The 24861-nt window shown below is 35.2% G+C and overlaps 1 protein-coding gene across 4 annotated transcripts in view; it reads left to right on the top strand.

Moving 5' to 3' along the window:
• CNTLN (centlein) overlaps window positions 1–24861 on the top strand; it is a 197768-nt gene that overhangs the window by 136029 nt on the left and 36878 nt on the right. For all 4 annotated transcript variants that reach the window (XM_055790983.1, XM_055790985.1, XM_055790982.1 and 1 more), the window contains 3 exons: window positions 257–431; window positions 3395–3476; window positions 4115–4338. In XM_055790983.1, coding sequence (XP_055646958.1) covers window positions 257–431; window positions 3395–3476; window positions 4115–4338 — 481 coding nt within the window. The remainder of the gene's footprint in view (window positions 1–256; window positions 432–3394; window positions 3477–4114; window positions 4339–24861) is intronic.

Below are 24861 nucleotides of genomic sequence, written 5' to 3'. Positions count from 1 at the left end.
AAGAAGCAGTTGAAGTCTCAGACCATGCATTGTGGAGTGAGATTCCATTTGAGAGAATAGAACCTGATAATTTCAGAGATTTCTTCTTCATCATATTTGTAAGCATCTGTTGAATAGATCAACTTAGTACTCTTTGGATTTTATATTACTCTTCTTTCTTGCATGTGTTATTTTTGATGTGATCAAGCATTGGCTGTTTGGAACTTTTTAACTTTTAGTTTTACTGCATTCTGTTTTCCTGAATGTGCTGTTTTAGTGACTCTGAAATACCAACTTCTGAAAGTTTGGAAACAGTGATTATGAAGACAATGCAAAACATTGATCCACTGCCAGATAGAATTAAACAACAGGGAAAAAAGCAAATACAACATGGTCAAAAGCACTGCAACATTGATCATTTACAAGGCAAAAACCAGCAGTGTAATAAAAAGGTGTGTAACAGAACTTGTTTTGTTCTCCTGTGCAGAGTGTTGAAGTTTAATTGTTCATATTATCGCTGCTGTTCTCCTCTTAATTAATTTGACTCTTGTTGTAACCTGAAAAGAAAATCTGCTTCCAGATATTCAATGGATGGTTTCATTATAATTTAGAATATTTTCTGAACAATTAGCCTGCAAACGTATTTGCAGGGACTGTCAGGAGTGCAAAAGCTGATTAAAACGTGTAAAGCTGCTGTAAGCTAGTCCTGCTGTCTCACAGGCCAGACAAAGAATGCTGCAAACATCACATTAAATTATTTCTCAATCAGCAAAGCCATACAGAACAGGGTGACCTAACCCATAACAAGGAAACAGCAACATCCCCTCCTCCCCTCTAGCCAAATGGTGTGCTGATTAATCAAGCATGAACACCTCTCGGTTCATTTGGTGTGTGCAGAAGGAGTTGTCTCCATCTTAGAAAGATGCTTTTGGCTCTGCTCTGTCCAGGAGATTCTATCTAGAGGAAAGTTTGCTTTTAGCTTCTTCTTAGCCCATTTACATTCATTGTCTGGGATTTGAACCCCTCATCTCATTCCTAACATCTATATGCTGTTTTCTCACAGAAGAGGTCCAGCTGGTTGTTTCCCAGGTCTTTAGAGGCTCTGTACAATCTGTAACAGATGACTCATTTTTGGACTTTTGAACACTGTCTAATACTTTTTCCCATCTGCGTTTGGCCAAATAAATCACTTCATGGAATTTAAAACGCAAGCAGATATTGTTGTTTCTTAGTTCAAGAAGCAGAATACTGAAACACTGAACAACTTGCCTCTGTTAGAAAACTAGTTTGAAATTCTGTTATATATGGTGATACAGTGAAGTTTGAAAACAGATTATATTTTCATAGTCTCTAAAATTTTAAAGCAAATACAAACTCTCTGGTCATGTTAAATATTCTTGATTGTGTGTTTCCATCAAAAGATCTATTTTTCTGGCAGAAAAGGTGAAAAAAAGGGAAATTCTTCTGCAACCATCTTTTGGTACAGAATACACAGTATGAGCAGGTGCACATGATATATGTGAAAATCTGACAGAGTGTGCTACTCCTGTTATCTCCTGCTGCTCCTAAGTGAAGATATACAAGGCAGGGAATCCAGGAGGCTGTGGTCTCTCTTGCTTCATAGTGCAGGCACAGCCAGCCTCTCCTGTTTGCCTATATAGCATTTACTCTCTCTTTCTGGAAAAGGCCAACACAGGTATATTCTGATACACATACGTAACAGATTGGTGGACTGCGAGCCTACACGAGAAGCATCCCAAGAGCTCTAAGCAGGTATATATGCCTCAGCAGGAGCCCCCTGTTGCAGGAAAAGCACCTGAAAACATGGTTTGTGAGTAGAGAAGATAGTATTGCAAAAAGGTTTAGTATTGACAATTGGGAGCACCAGTTTTAACACAAGTGTTAAATCCCTCCTGAGGTTTTAAGGCCAATCCAGCTGGGTCATGGTATTCTCATACAAAAAGAGGGTAGAGAAATCTTCCAAACCTGAGCTATGCCTGGGGTTGGAGAGGAGATCATTTATGACACAAGGACTTTCTCAGTTTTGCCTTTTGTGTTATAAATATGTAATACCCTGTGAAGTATCAGGAGAGTTACTGGCACTCTCTTACAACTCAAGTATTTATCAGAGCTGTGGTGCAGAGTGGAGATCTCCAGCTTTTCGTTGCAGGCATGGATTGTTTGCTCATCATCTGCCAACAGCTCCGTTCCCTGTAACATAATCACTATTGCAGACTAGCATTGATCATGCAATTACGTATCTTCAGTGAGTGTAAGATCCTCTGGACATACAGATAGGGACTTAGTACTGGTTTCCACTGTTGACTTTGAGTCAATAATTAAGAGACTACTCGAAGGAGACAGACCTACAAAAGCTTGATCTCCTTTGTTTTGCTTTCATTTTAGCCTGAAAAAGTGGCAGTTATATTTTTTTTTCTAGCCTATCCTGTTTCCCTGTCCTTTGGATTTTGTGGTGATTGTATAAACCTAGAATTCAAAAAAGCTATCCTGCAATGTCAGTAATTTCTTCAGTGCAGTTAATAGATAATCTGATGCTGTTTACTCTTTTAAATTCGATGAACAGCTATGTTAATTACGAATATTTCCAGAAACATGTGTGTTATCACATAGAAATCGCAAAATGAAGACTTTAAGAATTGGATTAATGTTGCAGAATTCCAGAACAAAAGCATTTCAAAACACACTGAGTATTTAAGAGCTAGGGAAACAGTATTTTGATTTTGGAGTAAGCCATGCTCCAGACATTATCATTTAACATACTGCAAGGAGCATTCTTCTTTAGCCTCTGCTTCCTTCATTGAACATTTGATACGTTCTGGCAATAGCTGATTTTTCAAATCAGGTATTTAAAAGGCATGCAGCTGACTTTTGTTAAACCCTGTACAAACACAGGAGTTGTATTTGCATGTTCATATATATTCATGCATTTTCCAGTTACAGCTCAGTGTCTAATCTGATCTTCATCCTTTTGAACTAGTAAGACTGTTACTCCTTTTTATTTTCATTTAAATAATCTTGATAATTAGGATATTGTAAGTTTTCAAGTAATACATAGCATCTTTTTTCCCTAAAAGTAAATGCATATCTAAAAAAATCAAATGTTCCAGAACCTATCAAAGTGTAGGCATTAACAGACACTTCATTTTTCTCTGGGATTCTTTGGAAAGGGTTGTGGTTTACCTATAACAGTTTGTTATTTCTTCTACATTTGGTGGGAAAGATAGAAGTTTGTACTCTTTGCTGGTTGATGTAAGACTGATTTTCAAATCAAAATTATTTAGAGTTTTGTGTATTATTTGAAGTAATTTTTGTTGTTTCAGTTCAGACTGCAAAACTTTGGAGTATTGTGGTTGCTAGCTTTGTACTTCTGTTTTTTATTTAACACCATTCACAGAATGAAGACACAGAGAGGTTGCATTCCAAAAGGAGAAAGATCTGCTATCTTACAACATCTTATCCAACAATTCTAAGCAAAGGTAGGAATATCATATATTTTTGGCAGCTTCATAAGTAGGATTGACAAAGCATTCCTGCCTGATATTCCAAAACCTCTTGTATATTACATAAACCCACTTATATACTTTTGTAGGATTTGCTTGTTTAAATTTCCACAACCGTATTTTCAAAGATTTAGCTCATTATTTTAAGTTGAAATTGTCATATAAAAAGAGACCAGCAAACAGCATCTTTTCAATGCAGTTAAAATATACTCTCTTTCTACTAGGTCCTACCTATTGAATCTAATCAATGAAATAGGCTTTTCACTGCCTGTTGTTGTTTGTCCCATGTAGCCAACACAGCCAATGAAACAAAAGTAACTGTATTTTGTCTTAGACCTTAAAAAAAATATCTGTTAACAAGACAGTGGTAATACCAATCAGAAATGAGACACATTTAACTTCCAAGTCCTTGTTGAGTTTGCAGCATTGGCACTTCAGAAAATTAATAACATAGAGAGAGCACTTACAGGTTAACTGAATTAATTTACCAGTTTGCTTCCTGAGAAATATTGTAGAGGCTAGAAAGAACATTGTTTTGAAGGGCCAAAGATAAATTAGAAATCATTTTATTTGCAACGATCTTTCAGTTTAATAACATGCTGTTTTATGTTTAGTGAACAGAACAAAAAGAAGAAATATCATTGTCCAGAAACCAGGCTACCGTGTTACTCTACTGCAGGAAAGAATCAAGTCATTGCAGCAGCAGATAGCTATTTTACAGAATGAAAAAAAGACAGCAGCGTCTTCTGTGAAGGGATTTAAAGAAACCAATGAAAAACTAACAGCTCAGCTACATTTGGCTGATCAGAGACTTCAAACTAGTAAACTGACCATAGAGGTAAAGTACTTTTCGTTATGGTGTCTTACAACGTTCAGCTTAATTCTGTTGTAATGCTGTGAAATTTTGATATCATTAATTCCTGTCTCTTAATATGTTTTGATCAAAATTATGAAATGTCATACACCAGCATGCTTTATATGAGATACTGAATCAATGTATAAATTATATTGAGGACTGATTTACTGTTGTATCAACCCAGTTCATTAATCCTTCTGAAAAAGAAGTGGTCTTCATGCTGACGTTTTACCTGCATTAAGTGGGTGAGGGAAGTTTCACTTTTAGCCTGTGGGCTAAGAACTTGCCTGACTACCTGGTCAGTCCACGTGACCACCACCCGTTCCACTGTGAAGAACAGGCACTTCTGGAGAAACAGACTATCTGCACGGGCCCCAAGGGTGGAGCGATCAAGGCAACTGGAGTTTTCTTCTAAAGGGGGCTCAGACCAGTTCTGTATCTATTTAATCCCATCTCTTTGTCAAGGTGAAAAGCTAGAGAACAAGATTTATGAAAACAGAGACTTGTAAACTATTTGGTTAACAGCCCCAAAGATGCTAGCTTTCTTCTCTGCTTCAGTCTTCATTCCTACTTAATCCTTTCCCATACCATTACTCCTTTCTGGTTTTCCCCATTCTCATTTATATATATGTATTTTGTGTTAATCTATATGCAGCTCCTCAGCTGGAATTCTTTTCTATTCATACTGTAGTGATTGGCCTGCCCTTTATAGAGCTGAATCAACAAACACTTTTGCAGTAATTGTCTCCTGTTGGTCACACACACATCCTGCTTCCAGAATTATAGTGCTACAACAGATGGACTTGCTGGAAGGAGGCAGACATTAAAAAAGAAATCAAATCCCCTCCCCCTCAAACTTCTCTGCATTTCTGTCTTCACACAGAAGGCAGAAGCAGTATCAGGAGCAGCACTTTTCACTTTCTTAGGGCTGGGGAACTGCTAATTTCTAGAGGAGAGAAAACCTAATTTCTGTTACTCATTTTGCATAACTATATATATGTAATGAGTTGTTCAAAAATAGTTTCCAAGGTCATTGGAACCAATGGAGAACTGCCTATCTCACAAACAGTATCATAATGTAAAGTTTCATGGACAGTATAAACTTCACAGAGAGTTATATGTGTGATTTAGGTAAAATATTCTGCTTGCTCAGACATCTTCATGATTTGCCTTCCTAGAAGACTACACCTTAGGTGTCCATACAAGTGCAATGTGAGGAATAAAATAAAAAAGGCCATTATCAGGAAACTTTAAAAAAAAAAAAGAAAAAAAAAAGGCAGAATTCATGTCAAGATAAGTGCTGCTGTAATGTAAAAGACTGACTAGAAGTGATACAGCATTGTCTTTACACCAAACCAGTTTTATTTCACTCAGTGTTTCTGGAAAGTTTAAAAAAATTGGTCACTGGTCTATTTAAAGGGTGGTGCATTCTAAGCAAAAATAAATAAATGGTCTTGCAGTTACTCAAGGAAAAATCTTTATTAGGCATGCACATTTTTTTTCCTTCTCAGCAAACAATTCAAATTCCCTTTCTTACAACTAATTACTCTTCAGGTGCCATACTAGTGCTACCAAGTGGGAAATTTAAAGCAGAGGCTTGGGCTACTTGCCAAGTGAAAATTAAGGAGGTAAAGAACCTAAACCGTCACTGCAGGGTACATGCACATTTTAGAGAGAGAACCATGATTCAGACAGATCAAATGGTTGTAAAGCACACATTTGTGTGGGGGTTTTGTGTTTGTGTTTGTGGGGTTTTTTTTATAAGAAATACTACCTAGAAGTGAAGTTTTAAAATATTGCAAGGGAAATTACAATTTTTGGAAATAACTTTTTCACTAGCAAGAATACTTCTCAATGCTTCTGTTATTTTAGATTTTAGAATTTTCTTGAACACGTAGAAGGTAAAAAACAGGTGAACAAACCATGAAAGACTGAAAGATTGAGACAATCTCTGGCTTTAGGGAGACTTTTTAACGCTTCAGGAGTGTCAGAATGACTAATATATAAAAATAAGCTTCCATATATAATCATTAAGTTCTGAGTAATCTTATAATAACAGTGAACTGGTGATGCTGCCCTAAGGTAAGTATGGCATTGTAGCAACTGTAAACATTAACATCATGGCTTGGATGAGATGCCATGTTGCGTGAATTTAGCTAAGAAAATAAATCCATTAGTAGACAAGGGCAGAAGTTTTTGCAGTCAGTTCTTCATTATAATCCCCAAGGAATCTAGTGCTAGAAGGTCGACTCTAGTTTTAAGATGTAATGTTCCAGATGTTCATTTTGAGATAGATTTTACAGCTTGTACAGCCTAAGGACTGTCTAGCATCTCTTGATTTTCAGAATGTATCTACATGTGTGGTTTTGTGTATTTTTCTTGAAGATCCACACAGCCATGTATGTATGTATATATTTGTCTTTCTGCTTGTAGGAGTTCAGAATGCTGAAATACTTTCTTTTGTTTGGCCTTATAAACACTTAGCAGTAATGTAGATTTCTTGCTTTGTTTTGTTTCTGCAAAAGCAATTCTTTGCATATTTCTGAAAAAATGACTGCACATGTGAGTCAAAGCTTGCATTCTCCAAGGATTCACATTACCACTGAGTCAAGACTGTCTGTAAAGAAGTACAGTAGTTCCATTTTGCTATGAAGTGTATAAAAATCACAGCTGGAGCTGGTACTTAATGTAGAAGTGAAGGGATTTAGCATTTTCTTAGTTTCTTTGAGAAATGTCTGAAAGGTATTGTTGGAAAAATTCAGGAAATTTTTTTTCTAAGATTTATTCTGCCCCTCTATTCATTTTTATCACTGACTGCTTATAAGACAACTGTATTTATTGCATACAGCACAGTAATTATCATTAGTTTTATGCTGTAGGTATCATTCTCATTGCAAAAGTTCAAAGTATATTGAATAAGAAATAAAAATCTTAAGCAGGTGAAGTCATTAGTGCTTATCTTATTCATGTCAAGGCCACTCACAGGTCCACTGCTGAAAAGTACCGCAGGATCTTTTACATCAGTTCTCCAGTGTTTCTCAGGTGATGTCACAGGAAAAGGTGCATTTTTTAATGGAATGCTGTAGACATTTGCAAAGTGCCTGTGTAAGTCTACCTCAGCAGGAAACCTGAATCTCAAAGAACGGTAACAAGTCAACCAGTCAAATGCTGACAGATCATTTGGAGAGAATAATGTGAAGGTTCAGATGCATTCCTGCAGATATATAACTATATTTTTGCTGAATTGGGAAGAAAAGTAGCTTGCTTCCCCCCCGCGCCCCCCCAAGAAGCCTCTGCTCATATTAGCCGTAACTCAGCCTAGGATTTTTTTTCTGGTACATATTTTCTGAATTTATATGCACTGTAAATTACTGATTTAAGTGTTAATTACACAAAGATCTCACTTAGACTGGTTTTCATGAAGAGTGTTTTCAGTCATGTTTAAAGATGTATTGCTATTTACATAACAATTTTAGTATGACTGTGGTTTCCTTAAAGTAAATTTTAGGAATAAGCTTGAAATTATAAACTGAATGCTTTTTTAATTACCTTGCAGTAAGCTAAAACTGCTTTTGGAACTTCCTAATTTTTGTTGATTACAGCAAATGTGTAATTGTTTTGACAGTTTTTGGAGGCTTCCTATATAAACATTGTCCAGTTAGAAATTCTCTTAGACAATCGAGTTGTTTTCTCAAAACACTTTTACCGGTGTTCTGGTTTTATCTTTTTGACTCCTCTTTCATAGAAACACTTCAGAGCATTTGTGCTTTTTTTAATTAAGTTTATAAGAAAAGCTTCTGCAATCAGTGTCGTCTTTTCTAATTAAGTGGTGGGGTTTTTTTTCTACAGTAGCATGGAAAGGTATTTTTCATTATGTACATCAGGTAATACTAATCATACCTACAGAATATCTGACTGATAAAATTTTGTAAAAGGTTTTAGAAGAATTAAAATTTTGAAGACTTTAATTTAAGCCTAAATATGGTAGTGTTTACAGATAAATTGTGTAAGAGGTTTTACTACTACGTCAGCAGTATATGCAGGAATTATAACTTTCACATATAGAAGCAGGAAAAAAAAAAAAAAGCTGCTGTAATGATCCCATATTTTAATAGGCAAAAAATAGTCTAATAAGAATAGAATTTGTTTCTGCTCTGTTCAACAGTGTCCCTTTCCATTCTTACAGGACACTTAAGTCTGGAAAATTTTACTTGTATCCATCTTAAAAATAAAATATAAAGCTAAATATACCCTATTCAACACTTTTGCCAATCTCCGTGCAAAATCATTTCTGCAGCCCTCCACCTTTGGCACAGAATGTAATGACACAATGAAAGAATTCTGTGAAGCTGTTTAGGAAAAGTTTGTTCCCAGAAACATCAGGAGAAATGTGATCTTCCCCCTCTCCTCCTTTAGAAGCATACAGGTTATCCTTTCCTAACTGCTTTGAATAAAAATAGTCTTGGTTAATTTGCCAAACTGTAATCTTTGGGCACAATACTAAAAAAGAAGTAAAGGCAGTTGCTCAAAAATACTTAAAAATCAAAGCAGCAAATTTGCTATACTAGTTTTTCTTAAAATACAGCAGAAGTGAAAAGGTAAACCAGAAGGGATAAAGGTATGATGAAGTAGGATATACAGCCTGACCTTTCCAGGGTTTGCAAATAGAGTCTAAGAGAGCAGAGGGTTATCTGGTAATTGAACTAAACTATGTGCCAGTATGAGGACTAAAGTCTTCTCAAAATTTGATTGGGTATAAATTCTGTGGTTTTTTCTTCTAAGGTCACACTGCTGTTATCGCCATGTATGCATGCCTTGAAGAGACCTCTTTGCAGGCACAGCGGGTAATTCAAAACTCAAAACACATCCTCAGTCTGTGTATTCTTGAAAGAAAGCCATTCTTCCTAGACTCACCACAGTGTTCCAAACCTGAACAGCAACATTATCTGTAGGTAGGAAAAATTGTCTGCAATGTAATTCAGACTTTTAATTTTATGACATTTAGGTTCAATTTCTGGACCCTACCTGTAGCTTTTGAAGGCTTTGAATTGACAGCATTGAGGAGAATAGGTTCTGCAGTATTGCAGTTTTATTAGAGCTTTGCTGAGCCTAATAAATTGGAAATTGGGCTGTGATGTCACACTTGAAAAGTCTGGAGACAGAGACAGACAATGCTATGTGACTCTGTGAGACTAGAATTCACCTCTTTCAAGTCCTAGTCCAAAATTCTGCTTGGAATGAATGATCAACTACTTAAATACATGATCAACTACTTAAATAAGTTTGTTCAAAGATTTTGGTTACTAAATGGGGAAATCCCTATTTAATTTTTCCTCTGGTAGTACTGATTCAGTGTTGCTGCTGATACAAAACAGTTCTCAAATTTCTGCTTTCTCCTCTGTCAGAGAACTTGACTTGGAAATAAATTGAGGAATTTCCAAATGGTAAACATGAAAATAACTGCCCTTTTAAAATGCATGTACTCAAAAAATTTATTTTTTTAATAGTTTGCCACATTGAAAACTTGCAGCTTCCTGAAATCAGTTGTTAACAGAACTACACTGTAAAATATATTTATCATGAAACTGTGTTGTCATTACAAAACAAAAATAAAGCAAAATACCTTTTACATTTCTATTGATCTCTGAAGAAAAATTACAGTAGACCTGTTGAATTATTGATGAACAACAGTTGAAGTACATTGTATGTAGGAAATGAGACTCATTCATAAATTAAAGAGAACAGTTGGCATGAACTAGAACTATGAGAGCTGTATTATACTGCTGTCAAAATGAAATATCTTAGAGACAGGTAAATTCTAGAAAAATACGTAGAAAAAACTGTGAGAACTACATGAAGTTCATAGAATATACTTGCAATCAACACGATTTAAATTGCTGTATCATTTAGAAATCCTACGAAGTATATTTCTATATTAAAAGAAAGAACCTGTATCACAAAAATTAGCATGTTCTTGTAATGTTACAAATAGAGATAGTACACATATCTATAAGCATATCTAATATATTTCTATCTGCTAGTACAATACAGTAATAGAATAGGCTTGCATGTAAATTACAGTAAACTCTGGAAGATACCATCCTGTAATTTTTACTTTATGGTTTTCATGTGATAGGTAGCTTATTTTTCTTCACCTTCCCTGTGATTTGTTCAAACTTTCCTTGTGCATTGAATCTTACCTTATTATTTTACAGAAAATAAAACTGGGTTTGCAGTTTTTTCCCCAAAAATTTCCTGAATAAAGACACTGTTTGAAACCTGGAAAAGCTCAACAAATACTTTCGTAATAGGATTACCTTTTGTGCTCACAGGAATGTCTTCATTGAATGCAGTGTGATCTGCTCATTTATTTAAGCTATACTGGGTTCTTGAACCTTCTCTTCTACGTAAAGTTCTGTGGATAATACATGGTTTTGTTGCATAATATATTTTCACCAAAAATCTCACCCCAAAAGATTCACTGCTTTGGGAATAATTATTCATATGTAGACAAGAGGTAACATCTCAGCTCTGGCAGTCTGATTTTTCTCACAGATTGTCACAGAAAACTGGTTTGGGCTGCAACTGGGTGAGTGCTCTTAGGCTTGTTCAGTGGAGCGGGCCATGAATGACTCATTAGTAACTACCAGTATTAACTATGAAAGTGATGTACTAACCATTTTATGCATGTGCTTATTTCCACTGAATTCAATGAAAATTCAAGACCTCCTGGGTATGGTGGTAAAAATGTTACTAGTTCTAGTCTTGAATATATAGACCTCACTATGGTGAGAGATTCTTTTGTGTTTTGAACTTGCAGGGAAAAAATTGCAATGGAAGATGTAGCTGCATATTACCTTTAGTATTTTATGATTTAGTATTCTGATAGACTATGCAATAACACCTCTGTGTACCATTCTATATAGGTGTTACTAAAATGCAAGAAATAGATGTCTTGGGTTTCTATCAGCCATATATCCTACCCTGGAAGTTTGAATTCTCTCCCCAGTTGTTTGCAATTGTCTGTTTCAGGATGGATTTTTACCTAACAGTCTCTCTTGTCTGTCTTTACTGGCCTAGGTAAAGGTTTTCCTGATAATGTCCTTACTAAAAGTTTTCAAGAGTCATGAGAAATTTGGGACATACTTCCACATCCCTTTATATTGTGAATGTCGAGTGAGTTGATTCTTCAGCTTTCTCCTAATGCATCCTTTTACTTTACTTTCCTTGCCTTTGTTCCTGTCATAATCTGTTAAATAGATTTCCCTCATTGGAAAGTTAGGGAACAGAAGAATGGTGGAGCCAGATGTTAGCAAGGTAGACACATGTGATAGGTGAATCAGGTTTGTTCCTTACTTGAGCGGCTGGATTTTGTAAGGAGTGGAAGGGGCAGAGTCATGGGATTACAAGAAAGGCTCTGTAACCTGAAAGTATCTAGAAGCCTTACAAGCACATCCACTCATTTTTGTTGTGTGCCCCTATGCAAGAGTGATTGCTTGTATTAAAATGTACTTAGGAGATTAAATTCCAAAAATTATCTTCATCATCATCAGTTTTACTTGGTATTGGGTTGGAGCTAAGCACTGACACATGGAACACAGTGTAGATTCAATGTGTCAATTCATGCCTTAAGGTTAAATTGGTGCATATAAGTACCACTTAATCATTTTCACTAGCTCAGAATCTCACGTACCATGAAATTAATTTTTCAGTTGATCCCTCACATGAATGATAAAATTATTTTTTTCCCCAAGATAATGGTTTACACCTTCCACATCTATTCTGTTTGGATATACTATGAAATATATGACAGTCTTTTTGCTGTTTGTTTTAGAGGTAAAATCTTTCAATCATTTTTTAAAAATTAGTGGCAACGTAAAAAATCCCAGCCAGTGCAAGAGGATATCTTCAGTCATTGACAGCTACTCTAAGCTTTCAATCATCCACCAGAGACTGATTGAGAAGTATAGATCATTATGACCTCACAGTGTTTTTAATGAGGAAATCATTACATCATAATGAAAACCAATACATTGCTCAAGTTCATGTTGAGCGAGGCTGAATGGCTGTCTCCTGGGAACCAGAGACTCTGAAGAAAAATGAGAGTCCTAGTAGGTAATGAGCTGAGCATGAACTCCCATTGCCATTGTGAAAAACACTAGTGCAGTCCTTGAATGTATAAACTGGGGGCCATACAGCAGCAGCAAAGGAGTACATTTTCTTCCACTTGGCATGATTTGATTGCTCTTAGAATACTCTTATGTAGCTCTAATACCCAGAATCCAAGAAGGAGATTGATGGAAGTAAAAAGCATTTGACTTAGGAGAAAGATTTGAAAATACACTGTTCCAGAGAACAGTTTGAGATTTTCAGAGAGTAGATTGAAGGGCAACTCAAGTTTAGATATCTAAGAAAAAGAAAGTCTTCAGTCTAGCAAAGGAAGATTGAAAAAAAATATTCAGGGCTGCAGAGCTGATACAAGATAGACTTATACCAGATATGTGGTCTTTAATTTTTATGTGACTGTAACCGACCATTGCCTATTGGAGTCAGAACTGCAGTGATATTGGACAATTAATCTTAAAGGGAAGAATTAGAGAATCAAGTGCTTGTGGTTAGCAGTGGGCAGAGTCTGAAGGGAATAAAAAAATGCATGTTCTGTAGGAAGCATTAAAAAAAATAGAGATAGGAAGAGGGAGGATATGTTTAACAACATGAATTGAATTAAGGAAAAATTCAAACAGGAAGCTATGTTCTCAACTTCAGTAACACTGTTCATTTATCTGAAGAACTGATGGAAGAAATGTGCATCCTTCATAGAACACTGCTAGGCAACAGAGTTTTTGTGATGAAACCCAGCATTTAGTAGAGCTGTGGAGAAGAGATATAAACATGGATGATAAATTTAAGAAAAGTCAAACCAGTATTTTATAAGGTTCTAACTGAAGCCAAGGTGGAGCGTTCTGATCATGTTCAAACATCAGGTTATAAAGAGGAGAAATTCCAAGGCAAAGGAAGAAGCCATGGCCACTCAAGACATTAAAATACAGAGTCATGGCACAGGGGAAAATGGACAATGAAACAAAGGAAGTAACATAAAGGAAATCCATGTTTCACAGTGTGCATACAACAGGAACTTTAAGAGCAGGTTAGTCTTTAGCAGAAGAAATGCAGAGAAGTAACAATCACTTTTGTGGTGTACTATACACAGAATTTAGGATTACATTGGTCTGGTACAGCCCTTTAGAATTGCTGCTGCAGACCTGTAAGAAGACTAAAGCTCTTTATTTTAGGTAATGCATAGCTTGGTAAGGAAAATTCAGAAAAGAAACAGATAAAAAACCATTTTTTAATACTTCCTTCATTTTTTTGTCTACCTGTAGGGCTGGGCATAAGGAAACTACCTTTTCAGTAAGGTAGTAGTGAAATATTTAAAGGAGAAAGCTTTTCGTTTTAATTGGAGCATAGAGACAGATTAATCTTTTTTGAGTCAAAACCTTGATACAGGACTCAAGTAGAGATATTTTGTTAAAGGTTTGGCTTCCAAAGAATAAAAATATTTATTTTTCAAAGTATTGTTTGAAATAGAAAAATTGGCAGAGAAAAGAAAACTGAATTCACGAGAAACAAATGAAGGAAAGTAATTTTGATAGATAGTAATTTCAATTAAAAATCTACATGTAGTGCACTTAGTTGAAGTTATAAATTTTATAAGTTCTGTGACTGAAAAATAAAGTTAAGGTAATCATGAGGAAAGCTAAGCAGCAGGAGACATAAATTTCAATTGTTGCCTTAGGAAAACCTATACTGAGTCCTGAAACTACAGGAGTTATATGATGATATACAGTCTCAAGACCTCTACTCTGAGTAGTTTCCCTGAAGAAGAGAAAAGTTTTCTGATGTTCTATGTTTTTATGAACCTAATTTTGATAAGAAAGCATCACATATAGCTTAGAGTGCATTTTATTGCAGCCCACTGTCATATGTATTATTGTGTACAGTTCAAAAAGTACTTGCATTTTACAGTAAATTCCTCAAAAGATTATGAATATTGGATTGTCCTGACTGCTTCTATTTTTCTGTCAATAATTGCAAAATTTTAGTCTCATTTCCATTGTTCAGTTGCTGCTTTGTGATACTTGTTCTTTTCATAAAAAGGAGTTAAAAACTTCTCTATATATACAAATACGTGTTTTCTTATTTACATACATCCACCGTGTATCTTTAGACTCGTCTTTACACTGGCAGCTTTTGTAGTAGATATCCTGTGTAGGGTATTCAGTTTATATATGTCAGATCCTCAAGGGCCGTGGCTTTTGCCAGATGAAGCACTTTTGATTTTGAGGCTGATGAAACACAGTGCTATTATTGATCTGTGCATGACACAGCCTGTCTCTCTGCTGGCAGAGTGTAGCAACATTTATCCAGGAATTTGTGAAATGTCACTCGGATCATGTTCATAAGGTAAACTGTGCAAAAAACAGGATCCAAGCTGAGAATCCATGAGGAATTGGACGTGACTGTCTTATTCCATCATCTTATCTTCTGGGTCAGCCAAGTGTTATTTGTTAAAACAATGTCTGTGTTTTGTATGTTGAAGACAGTATGATTATCACTAGCAACACCCTGTATATTATAGTCATACTGTTGTTTTACTCAGTTTTTTAGGTCACTTGGGAGAACAATATTTTAAGTCACTGAAAGTGATCTAAACATTGCAAGTCTATAATTTCTCTTCTGTTTGTAACAAAATGATAGTTCCTGTACAGCACCAACCAGGAAACTCTGCTTATATTTTCTAAAAGAATTTTCACTTCTTGCTTCACTTTGCTTTTAGAGAAGTGTGGCAATACATGTTATTAAAATCTCAGTAAGCAGTTGTGGTCAGAAAGGGTGTGTGACTGTTTCTACACATAAACCTGCCAAAACACTCATATTTACATGTTTTGTTTCGTTATAAATTATGATTGAAAAAGGCTGTGCATTTTTGTTAGTATCAAAGGCACGTCATGTAAAAAATAATGAAAACTAAGGTAAATAATAAAAAGAAAGGTTCCATATACTATATTATGTGCTTGTAAAGGGTCAACTTTTTTATAATGTTTTTATAAGTTTTACATAAAGTTTTTTATAAGTAGTATTTCAGCAATAGACTCACTGTTATTAGCAAATGGATGTTGCACCTTCTCATTAAAAAAATGCTTAAAAGTGTAAACAAGACACAAAAAGCTGCAATTCTTAATTTTCGTTTTCTGTTTCTAAAACTGTTACGATATACAACAATAAAAATTTGAAGGTTAGCCATGAATGAAAAAAATATTGTGGTATTTGCCAACATTTTTTTATTTTAAACATTCAGATCTTTAGAAAAGTCTCTAGATCATTTGATTTAAAAATCATTTACTAGTTAGAGGGAAGAAGAAACTGGTTTTATTGAAGCTGAAGGTTTGCGTTTGGCTATCTTGGGATTTTTTCACAAGTGTAACGAGGATTTTATTTCTGTAAGAGACTTTCTGTAGTTTGAATCCCATAAGGCTAAATCAAGATTAAATGAAATATCACTTTTTACTTAATCTCTACTTTTTAAATTGTTTTTTCCACGTTTGTACATAAAAATACATTAAGCCAGGAGGCAAAAAGTAGGTTTTACTCATGAAAATATTTTTGGATACATGATGCATATATTTTTACATGTTATCCCTCCCTTTACAAGACTTGACATATCACAAACGCATGAGTAGTGGAAAAAGCCAAAATTGCAGTTGGCTGGGTTTTGGGGTGGGTTTTTTTGGCTAGTAGATGTGTGTATTTACTTTGCAAAGGTCCGTAGATTGGACAAATACCGGCATCCGTTTCTCAGGAACACGAAGATGGTATTTCATAGCATGAAGGCCACCTGCTTGTCAGGTCTACCACTCTTCATAGTAGAGCCATTGCCAGCTTGCCAGGCATTGTTTCTTTCAGAGAATTTTACAGAGGACATTTATTTTGCTACTTGGCAGTGTCAAAGCACTCTGTGAAATACTGCATCTGGTTTTGGGTACCATACATAACATACACATATTGGAACGAAGGAGCAGTAATTCTAAGTAGTTTTGAGCATGTTAACTGTGAGAAAAGATTAAAGGAGTGTAATTAATGAAACCTATAAAATAACAGATCAGTGGTAAGGGCAGAGGAGTGCAATAGCCACCTTGCAGTGCAAGTAAAGGGCTAGTGGTCAGTTTGTGCTTTCTTAAAGGAAGGAAGATTTAGTTTTTCAAGAAAGATGATTTAAATATAAGGCAAATTTTCACTCTGAAGGCACTGAAGAACTTCAGAAGGCTGCCAGGAGAATCTTCTCTATAGCTAGACCAAAATTTTCAGGAATACTTTACTTAGGCTCTTTTGCACATGTGCTGAATTTAATGTATTGACATCATTACCAGTCTTTCTCTTGTAGAAATATTTTTTTTGTCCTCATTCTCAAATGGAAAGACACTTATTTTTTTGGTTTTTTGTTTGGATTTTTTCGGGGTTTTTTTGTAGGTAACTAGCACAGGAGAAGTATTTTAATACTGAAGAGTTTGAACAGTGGGGCTAGCAGCTAGTCTTTGCAAACTTTTACTCCTTGGTTACCAAGTTCTCCTTTTCCTCCATGCGGCTTATTACTCTTTGGTTTCTGTTAAGGTGTATCAGTGATCTGAAAGCAGGACCATAAGAGCAGCTCCCACATATTGTCCTTGGGGGAGCAATATCAGAAAGAAACGTATTTGGTCCTAGAGTTCTTTTGAACTCCTCCTGATTTCAGAAGGGGAATGCTCTCCACCAGTTCAGCACTGTTAGGACTTCTGCAAAGCACCAGTTACCTGTGTTTGACCCTATTTTCTTACCCATCCCACATGGAGATTTCTTTGTCTAGTGTATTGCACAAAAGGAATTGGCATTTTTGTTAGAGCTGGAATCTTACTTGAACTTTCTCATTCCCACAATCCCTTGTTTAAGCTTGTATGTTCAAAGTTAATGCTGGTGCTCTGTTGTCCTGGCTACTCCCTTTCACTACAGGAAGAAACTTCAAAAGACACATCTGTAGCCAGGAGTACAAACCAGAAGAGTACAGCCATCCTCATCGCTTTACCAAGGAAGATGCATAAACCTTCAGACTGCATTGATTTTCTGGGTTTTTTTGGTCTCTAGGTATAAAGGAATAGGAGTCAAGAGCTAAGGCATTTTCAACAACAGTAGAAAAGGAAAGTGTAACAAACTAAGACTACTTCTGAGACAAAATTGGTGTCTGGGAACTACACCTGAGATTCCTTTTTAAAAATGGTTGTCTGGGGTATTCCCTCCTTGAGATTGTCCTTAGTTTTCACTGCCTTAGACCCTGGTTGTTGCAGACAGTGAATATTGGCTTATAGGATTCTTTAGCATCCCTACAGAAGTCAGATACTATTACTGTCCTTGTAACCCAAGCAAAGAGTTTTTGTGGTTTTGAAGCCATGTTTGTTTGCCTGAAGTGCCTGGACCTCATGGACTCAGCCAGTGCTAGAGGACGTAGAAGAATGTTTTACTTCCTTACTAATGCTTTGCACCATCTGATTTGCTCTCCTAAAGTTTCATTGCAAATGAGTCATAATATTGATGATAGTCATGATAAAGGGAAAGTATATTTCGTTTTCTACATTAGGCTGAAAACATGGCTTTTTCTTGTGATGGTCTCTTCAGCTATTTAATATGTAATAAGGAGTACTTTACGCTAAACTGTTCATTTATGCCTGTAAATTTAGCAAGGGTTCCAGTGATAACATAAATTACAAATTAAAGATAAGACTGTAGGGGTTCATTTACAAGAATCCAGGGATGAATTACTACTTTAACTTATATGCAATACACTGTAGTGGTAATTTTTAAATGCAATTCATGATTTTGAAAAACATCCCTGTTTTTGCATCCTCCACGATGTCTGTCATCAGCTTCCTCTTACCTCTCAGAAGTGGCTAGCAATATGCCTTTATTTTCTTACATAGAAAAGTAAATAATACATTAATATTTGTACATTATCACCTTTATGTGACTAGAAAAATTCATGGTGTTTTACCTTTTTTTTCCCCAATTCTTTGTTGTGTGTTGCATTTTTGTCCTGCTCTATGAGAACATAGAACTCTTCCAGTATTTAAATTTGTTAAAACAGTTTACACTTAAAATGTTTTGCTTTTGCACAGCTGTCTACATTAAAAAATAAAAACAGCTTCTAAGGACATTTTTTACAGCTTTTGTTGATATCTGAAGCAGTTACAAATGAGATGTTTAAATAATTCTATAAAATTAAATATAGAGCTATCTTTATAAATTTTGTTCCTTGAATAGTGCAGCCCCCTTCTGATATCTGATGTACATATTTTTTAGTAATTTTTATGTACAAATGCTTATATCACTTCCTCAAACCTTTGTGTCTTTTAGACATGTTTTCTGTAAATCGACAGCAAATTTAACAGCTGAAAAGTTGAGATTTAAGGAAAGAAAACCATATATATAGAGGAGGCCAGAATGTGGGAGGTGGAACATCTTTCCCTATAAGCACAGAATTCCTACCCACTTACATTTGAGATGCAAAAGTATTTAAATGGAAAATGGTTCGCTCTCTGAAACAGATGGAAACGAGGAGAGGTTAGATTAATATTTCACCATTCTTTCAGCTGTTTTGCTTGTTTCTTTCTTCTATATTCTTTTAAAAATATTTTTAATCTGTAAAGGTACAAAGCTGTATGCTTTGGAAATAAGCGGGTAAATCAAAAGAAAGTTTAAAAACAGTCTTTAAAATAGCGTTTTCATTTTGGTTTCTCTCTATTTTATGTGAGCTATACGGAAAACAGATGGAAGCATTATTAATTTTTTCCCCCAATGAGTTTTAGTGCAGCGTATTTGTATGTGTTATCTGAAACATATGAATACTTAGTATTGCTGCTGTTAAATTCGTAATGAGTTGTAGGGATTGTGAAATTCCCTGACTGGCTCTCATGCAAGTAGTTCATTTGCAGTGCTTAGATGTGTAAAGATTAAGCAGGGGGAATATGGCAAGCACTATCCCTGACCCTAGATGAAAAATTCAAATTTCTAGCTTTATGAGCTTGCTCCAACTCTCACGTTTGGTGAAAATCAGATAAATACTATGTAACCCTGCAAAAAATCTTGCAATAAAACCTGATCCTAACTATAAAAGATTGCATGGATTCCATGTCTTATATTGAAAATTCTCCAGGAAGTACAAAGATGTGGAAATCTTGGCAAATTTTATGCATCAGGTGGAAGTCTCTGCTTGTGTGTAGCAATACTTAATGTGCACAGGCATGTTAGGTGTTGGAACTTGTATTTGTGTAAATAGCAATGGTGGGTACATGGGAACATTGGGCTTGGACTTCAGCCACATCTTGACAACTGGCTTGCTATAATACTCGTATATTTTCAAGTGGAACAAAGTGGTATGAAATTTGTCTGGTTATACTTTCATTTTTATTTTAATTTTAGTAAAACTTATTTTAATATATGGTGTTGTGTCTGTGTAGATATTAATACTACAAAGAAATTTACGTATGCAAGATGAGGATAATATACTGTAATCTTAAGTTGTTTTTGTTTTTTTTTAAAGAAGTGCTAATTTTTAAAGTTCTTTAATTCTTATCCAGAAATTTTAAGGCCTTATAGGCAGATCCTGCACATCTGTATATACTGGCAGTTTGCATCACCACATTGGAAACCCTGTCCCTAAAAAAATTAAAGCACATAGTTGTGATAATATAATTGATCATATGAAACTACTTATATAAGTGATGTTACATACATAGTTAATAGTCCTTATATTCCTTTGAAATTTGCAAGAACAGATGGAGTGGTGCATCTGCTTCAGTATGAAGGCAAGATAGTGTTCTTAATATGTACAGAAATTAGGCATGGGATACAGCAATATTTACTCATACAGAGGCATGAAATGAAAGTGATAGAAAATGCAAGCTAAAAATAGAATTGCTGCAGGTCAACCCCCTTATCTTTGAATTGGTGTTATCACTATGCAGATGACATGATTCAGAAGCATTTTCATCATATTAAAAAATGTTACCTATATTATTACTAAGTTTTTTCCTATTCTGCATAATTTATTTGAAAAATCATTGGTTTTGCAGTGTACAGGTCTGTACTCAGGTTTGTCTGTTGTTTGTAACAGCAGATGATTTCTTAGAGAATTGGGCAGATAATATATTGCTCTAATTCATTTAGACATGAGTATTTGTATGTTTCTCTAGAATAGATGTACGTGTTCTGGTCTTGATAGATGTGGTATTATCATTCTTTTAGAAAAAGAAAAAAAACCCAAAATCTAAAATGGACCTATGTGTTCTGATTTTATTGATTTTCATTTTTTTTAGTATTTCATAAGATACCGTAGACAGATCAAATGTTGTAGCACTAAGCTTTTATGAGTTGTAGATTGAATTTCGCTATAAATTAGCTATAAAGTAGCTGAATTAAAAGTACAAGTAAAACATTTGTTTATGAAGTGGCATACAGTAAACAGCCTTTTATAAAGATGATTACTCTGATCAGTACTAGTGCATGATTAAGAAGACAGTCAAAGACTGATAAGAGACTTTGTTAGTGATTACAACTGTATTCCTGATAATAGCTGAATTTATAATTTCTACATGTGAAAGGGCCGTTCTGTAGATAACAGTGGCATCATTGCTTTTATAAAGCTGATGAACTGCAATTGTGTTACAGTGACATTATCAATACGACAAATAAGTCTTTTCATTAGTGAAATACTTGAGAAATAATACCTCTTATCTGCATGCTGATATCTCTGTTTCTCTGCTGGGAACTAATTTAAACACTTCATGAGAGACTGACATTTTCAGTGCCTTAAACATCCTTAAAAGCTGCTTTGTTCATTGCAGACCATATTTAGTATGACCTCATAATAATGTAGCACACCTCAAGTGTCATGCCTGTCTTTGCTATACACATTGGAGCTGTGTTCATCTATACTAGACAACTGCACTTTAAGGAAAGATATTTTTTTTCTTGATAGGCAATTAGCAGTAATTAGGAAGATTCACTTCAATAAGATGTCAACATGAGATTGTTTAAAAAAGTTGAATGTCAGTGGCTTTAAAAGAGCGTGGTTTTTTTCCCTGACACACAGGTATGGCATGTGAAACATGAAATGTTAATTTAACTTTTCTGCTTATTATTCATGCACAATATTATTTTGTCATTCAGATACTACACTGACAGAGTGCAAAGGGTGTTAAAATAGTGCTGCTAGAATAAAAAGAGGATTAATCTACCATTGGCCAATTAGCCAAAGGGTACTTAATGGTCTCTAAAGGCTACTGAAGTCTAACAACTAGCTAAAGCACTGGCAAAAAGTCCTCTATATTACCTTCATTTACTTGACATTTTCTGAAACAGTCAGCTGCTGATAACTGCGTCTGGCTGAAAAAAAATTAGAACTGAATGATACTATAGTTTTTACTAAAATTTCAGAAGAAGAAATGACAAATAACTTTAACATTTTTTTCTTGCTTTTGGGGGGTCTTTGTTTCAATTTAGGGATAGGATATTAAGTCACTGAAGACTTCTGTTTCATATTTTGTCTTCATGCCTGGAATACTAAGTAATCAACCACTTAACAGCACTTGCATAAAAAAAATTTCACTGAGGATTTGGAGTTATTTGCCTTTTCTCTATATGATCACATTAAGTATGCAGCACAGTTGGCTTTCTAGTTTGGTATATATCTTTTCATATTTTCAGATAGCTACATGCCATCTTTATTAATGTTTGCTTTTTTTCTGTGATCCATCAGGTAGAAGTAGGTTTTGATGCAAGAAAACAAAACAGGGTCAAGATTAGTGGGGTTGACTCCATAAATTTTGCCATGGGTATTGTAAATAGGTTTGTCTTTGTGTTATAGTAACATTTGATAAGAGTGTGTAAAATCATAAATACCTAACTCTGTGCCTGCAGATTTGTTTTGAAGAGTTCTTTCATAGTTTATATGTGCAACAGGTAGTGCTTATCTTGTGTATTTTTCATTATCAGGCTAAAGCTGTGAGAAAATTGCATTCTGTTAAAACCTTCAGATGAGCACTGTTAGATTTTAAAACAGAACTTGATACAGGAGCTGTGCATATAGCAAATGTATTTTATTACCTACTGTAGCAAGGTTCCTTAGAGAAAAGAAAAGAGTATGTTGACTTCAGGTTTCTTACAGAGATCTCTATGTACATTGTGATGTTTTTGTCTACCAAGATTTTAGGATGGGAAGCTTCATAGTAAATATGATTTTTACACATCTGAGGTTATTTATATTAGTTAATAGTTGGATTACAGTATGAGTAGTAAAATAAGGTTATGTCATTGCTTAAAAAGTTTCAAGAATACCTGATCTATATCCTATTTTGTGATTTCCCCTAAAAATATATTCTATATAATATAGTCTGCAAATATAAATCCATGAGATCATGTACAGCAGTAGCAGTGCAATATCAGCCACCACCAACAGAAATGACATTTTCATACATCCCAGTTGCAGTAGCAGGGTGACTGCTGTAAACTGAGCTAGAAGCTCCTCACCGAGTTGTGATGCCAAGGAGCAATAGGTCATTCCAGGAGCTTCCAGCATTAATCCATTGGGCCTTCCATGTAGCTGTCTTTCTGAGCATAGAGCTTATGGGAAAAAGCCTTGCTGAGTCACTGGAAGTTTTATGTCGACTACATAGAAACTGAGATTTCATCACTTATCCCTTTGTGTACAGCAGAACAGAGTGTCATGGGTATACCAGGAGCAAGGAGATTAAGATAGATGGATGTTGAAATACTGAATCTATAAACATCTGTTAAGCCAAAACACTCTGGAGGAGGTGCAGCAGACAAGTGCTGCTACATCATGGAGGAGCAGCGATAGCCTGCCTTTAACAACATCTGGTCTAGCTGGTGTTTAAGATTCTACCTTTCATCCTGGTGACCTCTTCCCCTGGAGTAAATCCTTTTTACTCTGTCACTCAGGATTTGTGTGCGTGGTAGCACACACACAAAAACGTCCCTCTGTCTGAAAGACGAGAAAGAGCAAAAGACTTGACCCAAAACTTAGCAAGTGGTGAGGGACAGCAGGGTAGTGAGCTTGCTTGTTAAGCAAGTTAATGTAAGGAATATATATTTTGGGCATAAATATGTCACCAGGGCAGGGGGGCTGTTCATCATATCCTACATAGATTGATACAGAATTTTCAGATACTCTTTCAATATATTGCAAATAGAAGAATAGGGTAATAGAATTACCAACCCTGTAACACCATTTACATAGTCTCCAGACTTGCTAAGAGACAATGTTCTTCATATCTCTGATTGCAGTTGCATGTCTGTCTTTGTCTGCTTTCACAAGTTGGCGGATGTTTCTCTTGTATATCATATACTACGTTCACTTCACCCCCATAGTTCTGGTGCCGTTTCTGAATTTATATTTGCATCCATATATTAAATAATCTTTTCTACATCCTCACTTAAGTAAATTCAATAACCAGTGTAGCACTGTCATCCTAGGCAGCTGTCCTATGAAAGCCCTTTCTTTTCCAGTATATTTGGTGTTACAGTTTTTGGTAATGTGACCACTGCAATCATGTCATTTTAGACCAGACACATTTTGGCAGCAGCAGTAGCCTGAGAAACTTCTGAGGGTCACAGGCTATCTTGGGCATACGTGGGGGTATTTCTAATTTTAATCGGAAATATTGATCTAGCTATGATTATTTTTTTCTTTCCTTTTTATGAATAATTTATTATAAAGACACTGAATCATGAAATTCTGCATGTAGAAATATTGGCTATACTGGAAAAATTAACCTAATCCTTGTATCTTTCTATACAACTACTGGTTTTGCTTATTAAAGAAAGTAGCCTTCATTTTGTCTTTCACTCAGACTGTATTAATTGTGAGAATAATGCATTGGATTAAGGAGCAGACAATTAGAAAATACATTAACACTTACTTATGTCTTGTTCAATAATGACAGCAGACATGGAAGAGAATGGAAAGATTAACCCCATTACTAAAAACAGTACTTACCTCAGATATACATGTAAACTGCCCATTGGCTTTAATAAATGCACTTAAGTGTGAAATACTGTTAGAGTTTTAACTTTAAATACGGAATACGTTTTGGTGTACCTGTGATACTCTTTTTAAGCTAATGCAAAATGTACAAGCGTTCTCATGTCATTCATAATGGCAATAAACATGACCATAAGTAGTTTTTCTTATATTTGGATAGATGCCTGATCCTGAGATTAATAGTATGGAAGTGCCTGTGTATATGAACACATGTATATAAAAAGTTTTTTCTAATAACATCAAACAGTATAAAAGCTATTTTTAATTAAATAATAAAATGCTTAGAATTTTTAACTTTTGCTCACCTATGTTACTTTGTGTACCAGCATATAATTGGGCATACATTTAGTTATTTCAAG

The sequence above is a fragment of the Falco peregrinus genome, chromosome Z, assembly GCF_023634155.1.
Source record: "Falco peregrinus isolate bFalPer1 chromosome Z, bFalPer1.pri, whole genome shotgun sequence".
Taxonomy (NCBI): Eukaryota; Metazoa; Chordata; class Aves; order Falconiformes; family Falconidae; genus Falco; species Falco peregrinus.
Note: the sequence above shows the minus strand (reverse complement) of the source record. Positions and strands in the feature narration are given on the sequence as shown.